Source organism: Magnolia sinica, chromosome 10 (genome assembly GCF_029962835.1).
Source record: "Magnolia sinica isolate HGM2019 chromosome 10, MsV1, whole genome shotgun sequence".
Classification (NCBI taxonomy): domain Eukaryota; kingdom Viridiplantae; phylum Streptophyta; class Magnoliopsida; order Magnoliales; family Magnoliaceae; genus Magnolia; species Magnolia sinica.
In genome coordinates this window covers 70,289,476-70,310,524 of record NC_080582.1, presented here as the reverse complement: position 1 = coordinate 70,310,524, position 21,049 = coordinate 70,289,476, and the positions used below count along the sequence as shown (strand labels likewise).

The window sequence follows — 21,049 nt, the reverse complement described above, 5'->3', positions numbered from 1 at the left end:
AAGGGGGACAAATTTCAAAATCAAAGATGGAATCCGTGGTACATAACCAGAAAGACAAATTGGGGAAGTTCATCGAACTGGACTCAAAGACGAATCTAGGAGAGGAGATGTGTAGAGGTGTACACGAGTCGAACCGAGTCGAGCTTGACACGACTTGACTCAGCTCGGCCACTAGCTTACCCCAGCTCGAACTCGGCTCGACTCGGTCCTTGAGCCTGATTGGCCAGCTCGGCTCGGTTCGGTTAGCAGCTCGGGCTAGTTCGAGCCAAGTTCGCTTGTGCAGCATTTTTACAAACACATGGACTCCACCTTCAAATTCTCACTATATGTAAAACAACAACAGCTGTTTTACAGGTGTTTCATCAAACACCTTGTAGGCAACATCAAAATCAAGAAAAAGGGTATTTGTTTCATATACATACCTTCCTTGCCACCAGTCGACACTTCGTTGAGTCATCTCATTAAACACTTGGTGAGCAACATCAATATCAAAGTAACCGAGTCACCGAACTGGTTTGATTCGAGTTCGACTCGAGTTGGGTTTGATCTGAATCGAGTCGAGCTTGGGCAAGCTCGAACTCGGTTCAAAATTTTTTCAAGCTCAAAAAATCAGCTTGATTCGGCTCGAATTCAGTTTCGAACCAAGTCGAATCAAGCTTTTTCGAGTCGACTCAAGCAAGCTAACCGAGCTAACTCGGTTCGTGTACAACCCTAGAGATGGGTGTGATCAGAGTTAGGGTAAGGCGGAGGAAGGGAGAGATGCTGCCACCCCACATCCAGGTTCGGGTCGAAGACAGGATAATATCCTTGCCAGTTCAAATGGAGGCGAAAGACGACCCCATCCCTCGTTGGGGCAATCTTTAGATGATAAGGGGGCCAGCTCCAAATCCGATTACGGCTTCGAAAGCCATGGCGGGTGATGAAGGAGCACGAGTTTCGTGCGTCGCAAGAGCACCGGAAAATTCAAACCCAGGCCCCATCGATACAGCTGATCACAGCTTTGGGGCTGTCAGAGATATTTTAGATCGCGAGACGTGTGGCCCCGGGCTACGAGATTGTAACACGTGCTAGGCCTTAGATCAATCGCACAACGCTTCGGAGTCTGTGGTCGGCAGGGTGTCCCAAAACGGTTACGTATCGGCCGTAACAGCCGATACGTAACGGTAACGGTGGTACCCGTTACGCGTTTCGGTGTCGTATTGGCCGAGTCCATATTCTGTACACGTAACGGCTGTTACGGGCGTAACGGTCGTTATTGACCCGTAACGGTTGTTACGGGCCTTTAAAAAAAAAAAAAAAATACCTGTTTTCCTTTATTTTCTTCTTCTTCTTCTTCTTCCTCTTCTTCTTCTTCTTCTTCGGCTGCGGCCTTCTTCCTCTTCTTCCTCTTCTTCTTCTTCTTCTTCTTCTCTCTCTCTCTCTCTCTTCTTTCCCTCTTTCCCTCTTTTTTCTTCTCTTCTTTCCCTCTTTTCTTTTCGGTTTCCCTCTATTTGTTTTTTTTTCCCAGGTGTACCGCGCACCAGCTAGGGGTACGTGTCACGCTAAGACGAGCGCTGACACTCCTCGAGCTCCGAGTTGTAAGAACGGTTCAAAGGAGATCAAAGTTACGTGGGCTCCACAGTGATGTATTTATTACATCTACACCGTTCATCTATTTTCAGAGATCATTTTAGAGCACTACCCAAAAAATGAATTATATCCAAAGATCATCTGAACCGCACCAAAAATAGCAGCAGAGATAATATTTTCACCGTAAAACAATTCGTAGGCCCACGGTAACGTTTATTTTCCATCTAATCTGATTTGATCAGACCTGAGTGGGCCCCACCATGATGTATATATTTTATCCATGTCGTCCATCCATTTTGCCACGTCATTTTACATCAGGATCTAAAAAATTAATAATATCCAAATCTCATGTGGACCACACCATAGGAAACAGTGGTTATAGAATGCTCACCATTAAAAATTTCTTAAGGTCCATTGTAATGTTTATTTTCAATCTAACCTATTAATTGAGTCACACTGACGTGGATGAAGAGAAAACACACATGTCAACTTGATCTAAAACTTTTGTAGCCCCTAATAAATTTTTATGGTGCAGTCCACCTGAGCTTTGGATGTGCCTCATTTTTGGGCTTATGCCCTAAAATTATTTGGCAAAATGGATGGACGGTGTGGATATAACACATTCATCACGGGTGGGGCCCAAAAAACTTTGACACGTGTGCTACACTTCACAATCCGAGTCCCGCCTAATTCGAGCCTTAAAAAATTGTACACGAGACATATATTAACTTAAAATTTAGCAATTAAATTATGAACTGCAATTGCTAACTCACAATGCCAAAATCAAATTGTTTGAATAGTTTTAATTGTTAATTTGTGGACTTTTATTTTTTGAAAATAGGGTCTTTTGATTTTTTTTTTTTTTCATGATTCACTATCCAATAAATGTCCACTAATTCATAAGTGGGATAATGACAATAAATTGCATGAATTTGAGGCCGATTTGGTGTATAGATTGGTCCTCCAAGTCAGCCCCAAATTGACAACGCCATCTACCTGAATTTAATTTCATTTTTTTAAAGAACTGTTGGGAGAAATGATATCAAGTTGTTAAGTATATAAATTAAATATTTATAAATTAAATATATAAATTTTGTAGTCAAATTCAGGTTATCTGGTTCATAAATTCATTAGGCAGTCCGATACAACTTCTCACCAAAGAGTGGACCGTTACACCACCATTAACATGTTTCAATTTATAAATGAATGCATATTTGGAATGCTTAGAATATTCCGTATTTAATCCATATTTTTTCATATTTTTTTGGCAAATTTTTTTTTTTGCACCGTTACGGGCCGTTACACCCCCGTATCGCCGTTACGCCCCCGTATCTGTATCGGTTTCGGAGGGCACTGTTACGCCAACCGATACCGATACGGGACACCTTGGTGGTCGGAGGAGATCCCGCCACGTCATCAGAGCTATACAGAGGTCTCAAGGGATTTGAATCGTCAGATTTAGTTTTGAAAAAGCGGGATGCGTGGCAGGCTCGGAGCTATTGATGGTGGTTCGGGGGAGGCTCGGGAAGTATTAGTAGGTTCGGATATCGACATCGGGTCAGAACTATCTGCCTTGGACTAGACGAACCTATCACCTTTAAATCTCAACCTTTCTTTAAGTGCTGACCCTTTATCTGATCTTAGTTTTCTATCTATTCATTGAGATGCGGTAGTGCCTATTGCGGAGAGGGCCTTTCGTGCAGGAGAGTCCCCTCTACCGAATCAAACTCGGGTGATTTGGAAGATCACTCCGTCTCTGTGAGGCATGCGTCCGGGGTGCTAAATATACATTCGGTACAGATCGGTTGGTTAATCAAGCTCCTTCGTATGATTCCAGTACAATGCCACAAATGTGGGAGGGAGACGAATCCTTCGACTTCGATAATCGATCTTGGAACTCGGAGAACCCGAACTCTCCAAGTTGTCCATCGTCGTCCCCCCTCTCATCCAGAAGCTCAATGTTAGAGCAAGCTCTAATCACCCTTTTTCAGGAAGATATCGGAGAAGGCATTATTGAAGCAGAGCCTTTGCAAGTTCAGGTGGGAAGATCAGCAGAAGAGGTGGAGGGTACACAATTAATGAAGGCGGATGCTGAAATCCAGAGGGCCAAGTTGATCGACATAATCTAGAAGAAGAAACGGATCAGAGACGCCATAGGACACGTAGGAAGGTCCATAGGGCTATCGTTTGGGGATTGCCCGGAAGATTATATAGTTCTTTTTCAATGCGTTGAGATCCGTGGACGACCGCTGACAAGTACAAGATCTCTCAGATTTGGACTAGAACTCAAAGTTTAAAAAGGGGGACAAATTTCAAAATCGAAGATGGAATCCGTGGTACATAACCAGAAAGACAAATTGGGGAAGTTCATCGAATTGGACTCAAACGAATCTAGGTGAGGAGATGTGTAGAGGTGTACACGAGTTGAACCGAGTCGAGCTTGACACGACTTCACTTGGCTCGGCCACTAGCTTACCCCAGCTCGAACTCGGCTCGGATCGGTCCTTGAGCCTAACTGGCCAGCTTGGCTCGGTTCGGTCAGCAGCTCGAGCTAGTTCGAGCCGAGTTCGCTTGTGCAGCATTTTTACAAACACATGGACTCCACCTTCAAATTCTCACCATATGTAAAACAACAACAGCTGTTTTACAGGTGTTTCATCAAACACCTTGTAGGTAACATCAAAATCAAGAAAAAGGGTATTTGTTTCATATACATACCTTCCTTGCCACCAGTCGACACTTCGTTGAGTCATCTCATTAAACACTTGGTGAGCAACATCAATATCAAAGTAACCGAGTCACCGAACTGGTTCGATTCGAGTTCGACTCGAGTTGGGTTTGATCTAAGTCGAGTCGAGCTTGGGCAAGCTCGAACTCGGTTCGAAATTTTTTCGAGCTCAAAAAATCAGCTTGACTCGGCTCGAACTCAGTTTCGAACCGAGTCGAATCAAGCTTTTTTGAGTCGACTCGAGCAAGCTAACCGAGCTAACTCGGTTCGTGTACAACCCTAGAGATGGGTGTGATTAGAGTTAGGGTAAGGCGGAGGAAGGGAGAGATGCTGCCACCCCACATCCAGGTTCGGGTCGAAGATAGGATAATATCCTTGCCAGTTCAAATGGAGGCGAAAGACGACCCCATTCCTCATTGGGGCAATCTTTAGATGATAAGGGGGCCAGCTCCAAATCCGATTGCAGCTTCGAAAGCCATGGCGGGTGATGAAGGAGCATGAGTTTCGTGCGTCGCAAGAGCACCAGAAAATTCAAACCCAGGCCCCATCGATACAGCTGATCACAGCTTTGGGGCTGTCAGAGATATTTTAGATCGCGAGACGTGTGGCCCCGGGCTACGAGATTGTAACACGTGCCAGGCCTTAGATCAATCGCACAACGCTTTAGAGTCTGTGGTCGGAGGAGATCCCGCCACGTCATCAGAGCTATACACAGGTCTCAAGGGATTTGAATCGTCAGATTCAGTTTCGGAAAAGCGGGATGCGTGGCAGGCTCCGAGCTATTGATGGCGGTTTTGGGGAGGCTCGGGAAGTATTAGTAGGTTCGGATATCGACATCGGGTCAGAACTATCTGGCTCGGACTAGATGAACCTATCACCTTTAAATCTCATCCTTTCTTTAAGTGTTGACCCTTTATCCGATCGTAGTTTTCTCTCTATTCATCGAGATGCGGTAGTGCCTATTGCGGAGAGGGCCTTTCGTGTAGGAGAGTCCCCTCTACCAAATCAAACTCGGGTGATTTGGAAGATCACTCTGTCTCTGCGAGGCATGTGTCCGGGGTGCTAAATATACATTCGGCATAGATCGGTTGGTTAATCAAGCTCCTTCGTATGATTCCGGTACAATGCCACAAATGTGGGAGGGAGACGAATCCTTCGACATCGATAATCGATTTGGAACTCGGAGAACCCAGACTCTCCAAGTTGTCCATCGTCTTCCCCCCTCTCATCCAGAAGCGCAATGTTAGAGCAAGCTCTAATCAACCTTTTTTTCCGGAAGATATTGGAGAAGGCATTATTGAAGCAGAGCCTTTGCAAGTTCAGGTGGGAAGATCAGCAGAAGAGGTGGAGGGTACACAATTAATGAAGGCGGATGCTGAAATCCAGAGGGCCAAGTTGATCGACATAATCCAGAAGAAGAAATGGATCAGAGACACCATAGGACACGTAGGAAGGTCTATGGGGCTATCGTTTGGGGATTGCTCGGAAGATTATATAGTTCTTTTTCAATGCGTTGAGATCCGTGGACGACCGCTGACAAGTACAAGATCTCTCAGAAATCGCCCCTCTAGATTGAGCAACAATAGGGAACTCCTAAGTCTTACATCAAGTCCTAGTTTATCCATCAGGCTCAATTCGTGAATAGCGTGTGTAGGAAAATAGGGCAGCTTAGTTCCTCAATGAAGATCTTATCTTGGAATGTTAGAGGTGTTGGGTCAAAGCAGAAGAGGAGGCTTCTCAAAGATACTTGTGGGAGAAGTAATCCAGATGTGATTTGTTTTCAGGAAACTAAGGTTCAAAACTTCACCGATAACGTTATGGGCTCTCTTTGGAAGGCACAAGATGCAAAATGGGTAGCGTTGGATGCTATTGGTAGCTCTCGAGGTATTCTAGTGGCGTGGAAATCGTCTGATTTTCGCTGCCTCATTACTTTCAGTCTATGGCCCTAATCAAGAAGATAGCAGAAACAACTTCTAGGCAGAGCTGAACGCTATAAGGCTTAAATTTGATGGCCCTTGGTGTATTGGTGGAGATTTCAATATAACGAGATACGCTAAAGAAAAGTCTCATGGTAGAAATGTTACTACAGCAATGTGGTCCTTCTCCTTTTGGATTGATGATCAGGAACTAGTGGACCTTCCTCTCTGCTTGGCTCAAGATTCACATGGACTAATGGGCGGGCCAATCTGATATTTTCCGGGTTGGATAGATTCTTGGTTTCCACCGATTGGATCGATGCATTCCCTCTCGTGTCCCAGTTTGTTCTTCTGAGAACTACATCCAACCACTGCCCAGTGATTCTTGCAGTAGAAGATCAGAATTGGGGACCGAAACCGTTCAAATTTGAAATTTCTTGGTTGAAGATAGACGGTTTTTTGCAATTAATAATAGACTGGTGGGCTGGGTTTGAAATGGAAGGTTATGCAGGCTTCAGGCTGTGCTGCAAATCGAGACTCCTGAAGGAAAAGATAAAGCAGTGGAAAGCAAATGAACTGTGTAAAAGGGTGAGGGAAACAGAATTGATTCTATCAGAGCTGCAATTGATTGATTTAAGTGTGGAAGGAGGTTCGATGTCAACAGAAAAATTGACCAGAAGAATTCAGCTCATTCAAAATTACTTAGCTAGGGTGTTAGAAGACGAAATTTTATGGAGACAACGATCGCGATCTAAGTGGATTAGAGAGGGTGACAAAAACACAAATTTTTTCCATAGTATAGCTAGCGCGCGTGCTAGATATAACAAGATCAATAGCATATTGGTGAATGATATCTGTATCGAAGACAAAGATCAAATTATGGTAGAGGCAATCAGGTTCTTCAGCAACTTGCTTCAGGGAGAAGGCTGGGATAGACTTGGATTGGACCTCCTTCCTGTAGACAGGTTGCCGGAAGTCGATGCTAAAGCTCACGAGTCTCCATTCACGCCAGAAGAAGTGAAGTCAGCGGTGGAAGCTCTGGGAGGAGATAAGGCTCTCGGGCCAGATGGTTTCCCGATCCTTTTCTTTCAGACGTTTTGGGAAGTCCTTCAGGGTGATGTTATGGAATTCTTTAGTGAAATCCATGATAAAGGGCGTCTTTCAAAAGGTCTTGCGGCATCTTTTATAGCATTAATCCCAAAATTCCCGGGCACGGCTTGCTTTAAAGATTTTAGACCGATAAGCTTACTTGGAGGGCCGTACAAGATCCTGGCAAAAGTTATGGCGTCTGGTTTAAAGAATGCGATAGGGAAGGTAATTTCTGGAAATCAAAGTGCGTTCATTCTGGGTAGACAAATCATTGACAGTGCTTTAATTGCGTATGAATGCCTGGACTCCAGCCATAGATCCAGATCGAAGGGTCTTTTATGCAAGCTTGATCTTGAGAAGGCATACAATCATGTGGACTGGGGCTTTCTCTAGTACATGCTATCGCGTATGGGTTTTGGTGAGAAATGGAAAGAGTGGATGGGGGAGTGCGTTGGTTCCGCATATTTCTCTATATTACTAAACGGATTCCCAAAAGGCTTTTTCAAAAGTTCAAGGGGGTTACATCAAGGCGATCCGCTATCTCCTTTTCTCTTTCTTATAGTCAGGGAGGCTTTATCCAGAATGCTGAACAAAGGCCAAGAAGAAGGTATTTTAAGCAGTATTAGAGTGGATGATATGGACACTCCAATTTCACATATTTAGTTTGCGGACGACACATTGCTATTCAATGAAGCGAATAAGGAGAAGGTGAGCAATCTGCGTACAACGATTTGGCATTTCGAGGCAGTCTCGGGTCTGAGAGTTAATATGACAAAATCCAAGATGTATGGGTTGAACATGGAGGAAGAAGACATTAGGAAATATGCTGAATTTTTTTACTGTTCAATAGGCCGCTTCCCGACCACCTTTGTTGGTCTTCCTTTGTGCATCGCAAGGCCCCCTAAAGCTATATGGGACAAGGTCATAGACAGGTTCGAGATGTACCTTGCTAGATGGAAATGCAGATATTTATCTCTGGGTGGGTATCTCACTCTCATAAAGGCGGCTTTATCGAATCTCCCGTTGTACTTCATGTCTTTATTTAGATGCCCGGCTTCGGTCTTGGCTATTCTAGTAAAATCAAGATGTGATTTCATATGGCATGGGAAGGAGGAGAAAAAGAAATTTCAACTGGTTGAATGGAAGGAGTTGTGCAAGCATATTCAAGGAGGAGTCGGGATTAAAGATCTTAAAAAAATGAATTGGGCCCTCTTAGGGAAGTGGATCTGGAGACTAGGGACTGAAAGTGGGAGTCTTTGGAACAAGTTAGTCAAAGCAAATATGGAAGTTCAGAGGGAGGTTGGTGGACCAAAGATTCATCATTTTATAGGGCATCGGCCCCATGGAGGGGTTTGTTGTCCATGAAAAAGGAGGTCCTCAAAGGCATTGGGTTCGATATTGGAAAGGGAGATAACGTTCGTTTCTGGGAAGATACTTGGGAGGGAGAAGTAGCCTTGAAAGAGGATTTTCCGAACATACTCCGTCTTGCTCCAAATAAAGCCATATCAGAAGCTAGTTGGTATATTGTTCTCGGTGGGAAAATGGTGTGGAATCTGGAGTACAGAAGAAATTTATAGGATTGGGAGATTGCAGAGCATGTGACCCTTGATCGAATTTCCAGAAGCAAGCCAGATCAGTTTAGTGCAGACAGGTTAGTTTGGAAGGTCGATAAAGCTAGTACATTCTCGGTAAAGTCATTATATAATTTTTTGGGCAGCAATTCTTCCCCCAAAGAAGAACCCCTGACAAATCAGATTTGGAGCTACTCGGTCCCCCCTAAAATTGCATCCTTTGGATGGCTGGTTGGAAAGAAAAAGAGTGATGCGGACACAAGCGCATTCAAGGTGTACCAATGAAGAAAGCGCCAACCACAAGTGCCGTCCTTGTGGATAGGCGAATATTGAGGAGCTGAAGACCTTTCACATGTGATTGGACATATAGAAGACCCCACTTAGGGAAGACACATGTGAAGGAAGATTGGAGAAAGAAGACCGATTGCCCAAACTTTTCCATACTTATGTTATTTGCGCGTTTTTTGACTTAGTTAGGGGTCTTTTAGTAATCTTATATCTTTATTTGCTTATTCTAGGGGTATTTTAGTAATTTTATGTCTTTATTTGCTTATTTAAGTGGGGTAAAGCCCTAAACTCGAATTTCAACTATTGATTAATGAAAAGCAAACCCTTTGGTTGCCTCCTTCCTCTCTTCTCTCTAATGGTGCTCCTTCTCTCCCCCTGATCTTCTTCTTCTAATTTCTTCTTGTGCCCCTCCAACTTCTTCATGGTAATAATTTTCTTCCTTCTATTTTCCAGTTTTGGCTAATTCTTCTTCGATCAAAATCTTGAGAACCGATCTAAACCCTAAATCCCCAAATTCTCAAATCCCTAATCCGAGAAACTTCTTCGTTCTTCGGACTAGTGATCTTCATTGATCGATTGGGTGTGACCATGCAAGATCGGGAGGTCTCATCCCTCGCCGGATCCAACCCAAGTAGTAATTGAATTCCATAACCCATGGTTGTAGTGATGGCCCGCTCCATTGCATGTTTCCTTTATGATTTTCTCAGTTATGATGATTACTGTTAGAATTTTAGATCATTTATTTCTTTTAAATCGGATTTGGAGCTACTCGGTCCCCCCTAAAATTGCATCCTTTGGATGGCTGGTTGGAAAGAAAAAGGTTCTTACGGTCGACAATATGAGAAAAAGGGGGATGAGTTTAGTTAATGTATGCCTATGCTTCATTGCGGAGGAAAAATCAGTCGATCATTTATTTGTCCATTGTTCCTACATAAACCAAATCTGGCCAGAAATTTTAAGCCTCTTCGGAATCAAATGGTCTCTTCCTGACACAGCAAGTCGGCTTCTAAAGGCTTGGCATGGTGTCAGATTAGGTAAGCAAAGGACATCGTTATGGAGAATGGCTCATCTGGCCGATTGGTGGTCTGTACGGTAAGAAAGAAATGGGAGGTGCTTCAGGGATGTTTCCAACTCGGTGGATTTCTTAGCGTGTAGAGTTAAGCAGTTGATGATAGAGTGGGCTTCTAATGTAGATAATCTAAAGGGCTGTAATTTTCTCTTTCTTGGAGCATCGGTGGTTCGCTTTCTCAGCGGCCCCACTCTCTCTATAGTTCCTTTTGGGGGCTTTTAATTAAAGATTCATTTAGGATCTATAAAAAGGGGTGGTGTTGTAGGAGTTAGTCATTCGAATATTTTTCTAGGTGTAAATTTTTTGAAAGTTTTTATGAGAGAAGAAGGTTGATATCAATAAAGTTCTCTCCCTTTCTACTCCATTGTTCTTGTTGTTATATATTTTTTTAATTTTTTGCAATTTGGGTATCAAGATCTCATTGACTTAATAATCGGGTTTCACTAGGAACTCAAACTATTTATATGATGGGCCATTAAATCAATTGTTGCTACCATCGACACGTGTGGCAAGTGTGGGAGAGGTGTCGAGGACTCTCTCTCTCTGTCTCAACTCTCAACATTCTCTGGAGCCTATCATGGTGACTCGAAGCATGTGGTAGATTACCTTATTGGTCAAGATCAATTGCAATAAAAGGTTGCACTGGCCTATCTAAATCATCTATTATACGGGCCTCATAACATATTGCACTCAATGTTGAAGAATCACTTACACATTATTATCATTTTGTATGCAAGTAGAAACGGAGATCTTCATTGGCCAAGATAAAAAGCATGTGTCGAATGATCTAGACTATCTATTGTGTGGCACTATCTTAGGTTCACCTTACTTTCCACAAGCGTTTTTATATGATTCTCCTTTTTTTTTTTGAAGGGTAATGATTTTATTAATTAACGGAACAACAAAACAAGAGCAGGAAAACAAAATAAATAGTACAACATGGAGATTATCTCTTATCCACGATGGACAAAGTTGCAAGGAAAACCCCTTAGCAAGGTTATCCGCTTTATCATTCAATGATCTATTGATTCTTGCGAATGAAATCTTAAAACTGCTAACCAAGTCCTAGTCAATGTATGAAGTATCGGTATCGCTATAAGTTTTGTTGGCCAGGGATATAGAAACAATATTGATATTGCCGATAATATCGTTGATAACTGGAAATGCGGGGAATATTAGGGAAACATGGGGAAAATGGTGGATTATTTTAGGGAAACTTCAAGAGAAGCTAAAATATACATATCTGCATAGCTAAAATATACATATCTGCATATTTAGGAATGAAAAAATTGTATAAAGAACGCATACATAATAAGTTTCCGTTTAATGAGGGCCTAAAAGCGTGTGTCGTCATAAGAAATCAATCCAACCATCCCATCAATCCCATCTATACAGCCAACCATCCAACCTTCTATCCAAACATCCATTGATATTTTAGAATATCGAAAGCACGATATTTTGCTGAGAAATCATCGACAACTGGGAAGGAAACAAAAGACTGGTCTCGATGTTGCCCATGTTGCGATAATGATAATACTGCAATATCATCAATATTATCAACAACAATTTGAATATTTCACACAACCATGTGCCCATATTTTTTTATTTTTTATTTTTTATTTGTAAATTTTTGATAAACAGATTTTTCGGTGACATCAATACATTGGTGATATTATTGAAATATCGCCAATACACTGGCAATACAAGCGATATCTGGAATTTACACAGTCGAAAATATTGGCGATACAAGGACACCTAGAATTTACACAGTTGAAAATATTGGCAATACATCGGTGATATCGATACATTGGCAATACTCAGCGATATATCGCCGATAACTGGATTTTTTTATACTACCGGTGTTATTAGTATCACTACCAGTGCTATCGGTATCGTTGAGCTGAAGATACATATAATATTGGGGATACTCCGAACAATGGTCCTAGTTATGCGAGCTATGCTTAGATAATTATTGTCGGTATCAATAATAATAAAGAAAGTCCTTAGAACAAAATTGCCTCTCCATCATGCAGGTCTTGTCCACCAAAATTGATGATGGGAATTTGATTATGAAAGAAACATCAATATTCTAATTTATTCTAATATATTCTCATTTTTCATTTTGAAAGAAATCTTCTTACCAATAAAAACTTACTGATAAAAGTCTACTGTTAATAAAGAAATTATATTTAACAATATAATAAGGAAACAAAAAACTTACAATTACCCGGCATTACTCTAGAGATGCAGGTTGAAAGTATGGAGTGAGGAATGAAAATGCAATTACCCCCATTGCTTCTTTTTATGCAGAAGTCTGCTCCTGTGTTGAGAGGTGGCAAATGCCATGTGCCATATGTAGCAGGATTGATGATTTTCACTGCTGCTGTTTTGCTTTTCAGTTATCCTCAATTTTTTTTTTTTTTTTTTTTTGCAATATTTATCTACTCATTATTATTATATCTTCGTTTTCTAACTCTTGCCAGGGGTAAAGTTACAAAACCAAATGAAAAAGGAGAAGGGTTTATATTTTGCTGAATTATGCAAATTCGTATGCAAGCATTTGAGAATCATGCACATAACATGAGACACAACTCAAACTTAATCATCCAAATTGTTGGGACTGAGGTGGATGTGAGCTGCCACATCCGTTGTGGCACTGAGGCCTCAAATTGGTGGACATTTATTGGATGGTAGATGTCAAAAATACCCAATGATCTTATCAATATATACTAGAGGTTCGAATTGTCCAAACAATCTGATTTTGGGACTGTTGTGACCTAAAGACAGTGGCATCAATAATTTCGTCAGTTTAACTCGAGTTAATATGCACAACGTGTCCAATCTCTAATTGCCTGTGTATCAAGCGTTGCAGGCTGCTTGAGCATCATATCCTGTGTGCGAACTCTCGTTTGATGAGTTTATGGCCTTTCATTGAGCACGTGCTGCTTGACTACTTGCATGCATGATCTGAACCGACTATTTGGTGGGTCTACTTTAGGGATGCTCTCAAAAAGAGCTAGAGGGAATCCACATGTGATGGATATAAGAATCCAATCAAGTTGCTCATATCTGTAAATTCTTTTTGCAATCAATGGACAGTCCAATTACTGGGAGTGTTTGATTTCTCCACATCTATTTAGATGGTGGGAATTTTGTGATGAATTGTTTGATCCCACACATTGAGCTTCTCTGAAATGTGGTATCATGTTGTACGTCTTTTCCATATGTTCAGTTGTTTTACAATTTGTAGTTGCTCACTCATGTAGGAGTTGTGAGTTGTGACATTGTTGGCTAAATAGTGGACCAATCTACTCAGTACATGCCCATGCTTTCTCACGTTAGCAAAGGCATCCATTGGAAGCAAGCTGGCCATCCAAAATGTTTGGACTAACTGTAGATGGGCGATATCCTTAAAGTCATTCTACACATGATTATTAACAGCAGGTTTATTGTTGAAAGTTTCACTACTGAACTTTTTTTTAATCCATCCACGTTCTCTATCAATGGGCAATTAATAATAATAAATGTTATATTTTTTGATTACAAATCAAGAATAATGAGATCCACTATTGGGATGGCTTGAATTAAATAAAGCACAAGGCATGTATACACTTTCTATATGCATTCTAGGGAGGGCCATTCTCTACTAAGCATCAAACATTTTCTTTTTTACTTTTACCTGTCCCTGATAATGCACCCAGTACCCACTCATGCTAGGTACATAGCAAGTGGTCCCCTTGCAACAAGAAGCTCTGTGGGGCCCACCATGATATGTGTCCGATCCACTCCACTCCGTCCATCAGTTGCTCCAAATCACTTTAGGATGTTAGCTCAAAAATCAAGATCCCAAACTAAAGTGGGCCATGCCACAGGAAACAGCATGTTCCAAAACGTCTGTAGGCCCAAGGAAGGTTTCAATAGGTGTTTTCATCCCCACTTTTACTGTGGTGTGGCCCAATTGAGTTTTGGATCTGCCTCATTTTTGGATTAATGTCTTAGCATGAGTGGGTGAAACTGATGGACGGAGTGGACGTCACACTGACATCATGGTGGGCTCCACAGAGAGCTTTTGGTTACATGGACTCTCTGTAACAGTTGTAGGAAATTTGTGTCCATATGACAGGCACACATGGATAGTCAAAGGTTCAAATCCACGAGAGTTAGGCCCCACTTGTGCAAACAATTCATGTGACAAATCTGACAGATGGTAGATAGACAGGGTACCTTGTACATGCTCCACATGAATCGCTGCATTAGTTGGCCCTCACCACACAAACTATGTGTTCCGCAGTACATAGTTGGATTTTTTTATTTTTTATTTCCAAAAGAGGGTTATGCTCCTTTTATTCATAGAGATATGGCAATTTGCGAATTAGTTGATCTTTTTGTGCTACATTTGTTGAATTCTGATACCAATTCCATTGAACAATCTATTTGATAAGTGTTGAGGTGATTCACATATGAGAGTTTGAAGATGCAATTCCAGGCATGTGTGCCAACTTGCATGTATGGGATAAGATCAATGTGTTACACTTCCACCATAAGCATGCTCTCACTGAAAAACGGGTTGGACCAATCAGCATCTGGACAAGTGTATGTTTAACATAGGTTATAGGATTGTTTATTGTACACCTGCCATTTTACACATTTTTCCTATCACCATAGGACATTTTTCAGAAAGAAAAACTATAGGACATAGCATTTCCCTAATTAATCCATCTCAATATCATAATAATCCATCCCTAAAAAATGGGTACTATAATTGCTTCAAAAATTTTCAAATCTTTTTTTGTTCCTGAAAAAGCTTTATGGTACTCTTTTGTTTTGGCAAAAATAAAACTTTTTCGTACCTTAAGGTTTTTGCTTGTGAGAAACCTTTCATGATAAAAAAGTGAATCCATTTTTTTCTAAGAAAAAGGACAGGCAGAAGGGCAAATCTATTATTTGCCCTTCGATCCATATAATAAGAGTGCTATTCTCATAAATTACAGCTTATGACAAATTTTCTTAAAATTTCAAATAATTTTGAGGGTCTTTTTCATAAAAAATCCCTTTCTCATGTGAAAGCACATTGACTCGGCTTTTGGAAGAGCCCAAGATCATGCGATCCTGACAATAGCTAAGTGTGTATGTCTGATTCATAGAGCTCTATATGGCTGTGACTGGATTTTGGGGTATTTTAGTCATTTATTAACATATTTTATTGTTGTAGATGCTTCGCATATAGAAGTAATGAATGGTGAAGATTGGATTATGGTTTATTTTGCATTGGGAAAGTGTATAGACATGTAAAAGACTCTTCTATGGATATATGAATGAAAATCAAAGCTCTTGTTGTTTTGTCCTACGGTGAGATTTTGTTGAAAAGATTCTTCCATCTTTAGTGGTGAGATTCTATTAAAACTGTTTTGGTGAGACACCCTAACAGATTTTTCCATCTCCTTTATTGATTTCTAGTTACTTGTTGGGCAAGTTTCCCTTCACCACTTTTGTTGCTTATCTTGTAGGCTACTTTTTGGGTATCAAACAATGTTGGCATGACACAAAATTGGCCCCGTTAGAGAGCCTATTGAGTAAGCTTTCAAACGAGCCCAAGGTCATGTGATTTTGATACCATTTTCGTGACTTCTGATTGATTTAAGTAAGGGTAACATTTCTACCAAGGTTGAGGTCTTTTTAAATGCATAGTTAGGATTAGAATTAATGAATGGTTAGGATTTGATAGAGTTTTTCTTTGTTTGTCCTTATCCCCTGTCCTTCAACCTACAGATTGTCTATATCTACGCTTACAGCTTTTTCTGCATCATCACATATAGTACATAATACATTAATATTCATCTGGCTTTGGGAGAGTTTGTCTGCCACTTGTTTCAATTGATTGTGGCTTTGATGCTTATGTTTTTGAAGTTTGATCGAAAACCTTTGGTTGGATCACCGTTCTGAACTTATGTTTCAGTTATTCTTTCTGTAGGTATGGGACACTCGTCAGCGTTCCTGCTGCAACTCTTTCAACGCCCATGAAGAGTACATCTCTGATATGACGTTTGTTTCTAATTCTATGCAAGTCTTGGGAACAAGGTAGGTGGTTGCTTATTGACCTTGTCCTGCTAAGCTAAGGAGGTGTCATAAAAAATGATTTAGCAAATTTTTTGTTTGATTTTCCGTCAGGTCAACAATTTATCAGTTTTATTGTTTGGTTGGCCTTATTAAATCTTTTTGGAAGAGAGGCTTACAATAATTTCTCAAGTCCTTTGAAATAACTAGAGATTGGATATGATCTGAACTATCCAATCAATGATCCAAATAAAATATGATCGTATAAAAAGTCCAATCGTGGATATAAGCTGTCCATCATACATCGTTCATTTGATTGCCTACCTTCCTTACAAAACACTTTGATTGGATGAGGATGACTCTAGCCATTTGATTAATGGCTAGGAAAATGGATGGCCCATATGTATATTATATCAGAGAAAGTCTGATCATTAATCTAGACCATCCATCGTGTGAGACCCATCCAGACAACACTATGTGCTGTTGGCTAGAAGTAATGTAAGTATATCCAGAATGAATACATATCATTCACAAAATAAATAAATAAAATAATATAAAAGCATACCTTGTTCTCAGATCCACATGGAGTTACCCTTTTGTGGAAATTGTCTATTATGTTTGACTGACCAAATATTCAATTTAGCATCAAGGACAAACATTCTGTTTGCCCATGTCGAGAGGAGGGAAAATGTAAATGCCAACACCCGTCTTGCTCAATTGCATTGTTGCTCTTGTGATCTAGCAAAGAGAAGGATTGAAATTTGGGGAAAAAGTGCATACCAATTGTAGATTCACCACTCCCTCTTAATTGCTGCAAATGAGAAGAGAATATCTACTAATGAACTGTGTCCTGGGTAGCATTGTCATGGAAATATCGTGGGAAGTGTCACAGATATTGCGAGTATAGAATTGTTTTGTTATACCCCTGTAATTTGCATATATCATCCGATATTGTTGATACATTGAACACTGCTTTTGGAAACTTAATTCTGGGATGAAATTCAGACATTGATAAAAGGGGCATCATCAAAATGAATTCGCATTTACTGATAATCTGGGAAAAAAGTGTCTAGATTGAGACACTGTATACATTCACTATCTCTTACTTGATGCTGAATGCTTCTCTCTAATTCAACATTAGATCAATGTCAGTTTGAAGTCTTCTACTTGATAATTATAATATTTTGGTTGTTAGTAGGGTGTCTCGTATCTGTTATGATACGGCCGTATTGGAAAACACGTACTTTTTTTTTTTTTTTTTTCCTTTTTTTTCCTTCTTCTTCTTCTTCTCGGGCTGCTGATACGAAAATAGGGTAAAAAAAAAAAAAAAGAACAAAAAAAGAAAAAGAAAAAGAAAAAGAAAAAAATACATACCTATTTTTTCTTTCCTTCTTCTTCTTCTTCTCGGGCTGCGGCTGCGGCCCCCCCTCTCGTTTTCTCCTTCTTCTTCTCCTTCTTCTTCTTGGGTTGCGGCTGCAGCCCCCCCTCTCGTTTTCTCCTCCTCCTCCTCCTCCTCCTCCTTCTCGGGCTGCGGCTGCAGCTCTTATTTTCCCCTTCTCTCTCGTTTTCTCTTTCTTTCCCTCTCGTTTTCTTCTTCTCTCTTCATTTCCCTTTCTTTCCCTCTCATTTTTTCTTTTTCCCTCTCATTTCTCTCTCCCTCTCTCTCGGTCTCGATCGGTAAAAGAATGGAAGCAGATTGGCTGGTGTACCGCACACCAGCTATATCTTTGCTGTAGGTATGTGTTGTGCGAAGACAAGCATTGCCGCTCCTCGAGCTCCGAGTTGTATGAACGGTTTAAAGGAAATCAAAGTTACATGGGCCCCATAGTGATGTATGTATTATATCTACACCGTATTTTTAGAGTTCATTTTAGAACATTACCCAAAAAATGAATCATATCCAAAGATCATCTGGACCACACCATAAATAGTTGCAGAGATAATGATTTTCACCATTAAACAATTTGTAGGGCCCACCATAATGTTTATTTTACATCCAATCTATTCATAAGGTCAAAAATACCTAAATGAAGAGGGAATTTTTTTTTCATATTGATCCAAAACTTCTGTGACCCCAAAAAGGGCTTCAATGGTAGACGTTCAATCCCCCACTGCTTTTTGCACTGTGGTCCACTTGATAATTAGATCTGTATTATTTTTCGTGTCAAGCCTTAAGACGAGCTCGTCAAATGAATGGATGGTTTAGATATAACACATACCTCATGATCAGACCCACAGGACTTGGTGACGTCAAACGAATGGACTGCGTACGCAGCACGCTTTGATGGGTCGAGGTAATAAAAGGTACACGTGCCACATGGGCCCCGCCATGATGTATGTATTTTATCCATGCCGTTCATCCATTTTGCCACATCATTTTAGGTCATGATCCAAAAAATTAGTAAGATCCAAATCTCATGTGGACCACAACAGAGGAAACAGTGGTTATAGAATGCTCACCATTAAAAATTTCTTAGGGTCCACTATGATGTTTATTTTCCATCTAACCTGTTAATAGGGTCACACTAACATGGATGAAGGGAAAACACACATGTCAGCTTGATCTAAAACTTTTGTAGCCCCAATAAGTTTTTAATGATAGTCGTTTAATTATTATTGTTTCTTATGGTGCGGTCCACCTGAGCTTTGGATCTACCTCATTTTTGGGCTCATGCCCTAAAATTATTTGGCAAAATGGATGGACGGTGTGGATATAACACATTTATCACGAGTGGGGTCCAAAAAACTTTGACACTCATGTGCTACACTTCACAATCTGAGTCCTACCTAATTCGGGCCCTTAAAAAATTATACACGAGACATGTATTAACTTAAAATTTACCAATTAAATTATGGACTGTAATTGCTAACTCAAAATGCCAAAATCAAATTGTTTTAATAGTTTTAATTGTTAATTTGTGGACGCTTATTTTTTAAAATAGGGCCTTTTGAATTTTTTTTTTTTTTTTCATGATTCACTATCCAATAAATGTCCACCAATTCACAAGTGGGATAATGCCAATAAATTGCATGAATTTGAGGCTGATTTGGGGCATGGATCGGTCCTCCAAGTCGGCCCCAAATTGGCAACGCGATCTACCTGAATTTAATTTCATTTTTTAAAAGAACTATTGGGAGAAATGATATCAAATTGTTAAGTATATAAATTAGATATTTAGAAAATTAAATATATGAATTTTGTAGTCAAATTCAGGTTATCTGGTTCATAAATTCATCAGACAATCCGATACAACTTCTCACCAAAGAGTGGACTGTTACATCACCATAAACATGTTCCAATTTATAAATAAATGCATATTTGGAATGCTTAGAATATTCCGGATTTAATCCATATTTTTTCATATTTTTTTTGCAAATTTTTTTTTTTTTTTTTGCGCCGTTACAGGCCGTTACGCCCCTGTATCGTCGTTACGCTCCCGTATCCGTATCGGTTTCGGAGGGCACCATTATGCCAACCAATACCGATACGGGACACCTTGGTTGTTAGCTCCTTTTTACTGGTTCCATGTGAATCAGATGTGTTGTCAACTTGTACTCAGTCTTATTTTTAGTAAAAAAGAGTGGTACGAAGCTAACATCAATTCAGCTTGAATATTAATTGTATTTTGGTTTTGATGGAGCTGGTATTTACTTTCAGTGTTAATTGCTTCCACCATGAGTGCTTATGACTGTCAAGATTTCTGACTGTTTCTTGCTACTTGTGAAAATGAAAAATTGAAATGTTCTTTGGTTTAATGGTTAACAGTGGGGATGGGACACTATCTGTTTGCAATCTCCGGAAAAATAAGGCAGGTTATTTCAGTGCCCTCTTCATTTGACAATTAGGTATATATGATATGATGTATATGATCTTGTTTCTTTGGATGCATGTTTAATTCTCACACGGTCTCTCTACTTTTAGAATTATTTTTTATTGCTATTTTAATGGCAGGTCCAAACTCGGTCTGAGTTTTCTGAAGATGAGCTCCTGTCTATCGTCACGATGAAGGTAACACTAGACCCTGCACATTGTTCTTTCAATTCTTGTTTATCTTTTGCTCTGCACAGGGAACTTTGTAATAACAAACAGTAACGTTAACGAAACGTGCTGTACTTGCAAGTGCATGCATGCATAATCTTTAGATTAGTTTAGCGACTTAGAAATGAAGGGAACTCCAACAGCGCTCTATCTTGGTTGGCGGAATCCAGTCTGGTTCCTTGGAGGTGTTGTTTTTGTGTTAACAAAATCACGGGGCCGATGTCACCTTTGTTTGATTCTGGTAGTTTAGTCCCTAGAGAAGCTAACTCTTGGGCCGATGTTTTGTCAAAAGAGGTGCAGCAAGACATCTTTGTATGTTGGTGATGTTTATCCATTACCTTAGTGGATAGTGCCTTCTTCCTTTTAATCAAGGTTTAAAGTATCATCCGAAGCTTGCATGTATTGCTCAATGCTTGCCAGTATTGTCCATGAATGATACAGCTGTATCAGCCATTATTGGTCTGAAACAGCCAGATACAGGGTGAATGACACGATACCGGATGCACCAGTTTTAAACCTTGCTTTCAAATCACTGTTACTTGTTAAGAAAAGCATAAAAATGAGGCCTTTCCCCCCCCTTGATCAATACGTCTGGACATAATCATACAAAAAACTCGACTTGAAGGAGGTGGGGTCTTAATTATCACCTTTAGGTGAACAAATGGAAATAATGTTGTTTTCAATATGGTGCAAGCCACAGAGATGGTGCAAGTCACAGACTGTCAA

The 21,049-nt window shown here is 40.3% G+C and overlaps 1 protein-coding gene across 2 annotated transcripts in view; it reads left to right on the top strand.

The window, feature by feature from the left end:
* The window catches only part of LOC131216936 (WD repeat-containing protein 55), a 45,630-nt gene that overhangs the window by 9,466 nt on the left and 15,115 nt on the right, over positions 1-21,049 (top strand). For both annotated transcript variants that reach the window (XM_058211573.1, XM_058211572.1), the window contains 3 exons: positions 16,202-16,308; positions 20,051-20,093; positions 20,237-20,293. In XM_058211573.1, the coding sequence (XP_058067556.1) occupies positions 16,202-16,308; positions 20,051-20,093; positions 20,237-20,293 (207 nt within the window). The remainder of the gene's footprint in view (positions 1-16,201; positions 16,309-20,050; positions 20,094-20,236; positions 20,294-21,049) is intronic.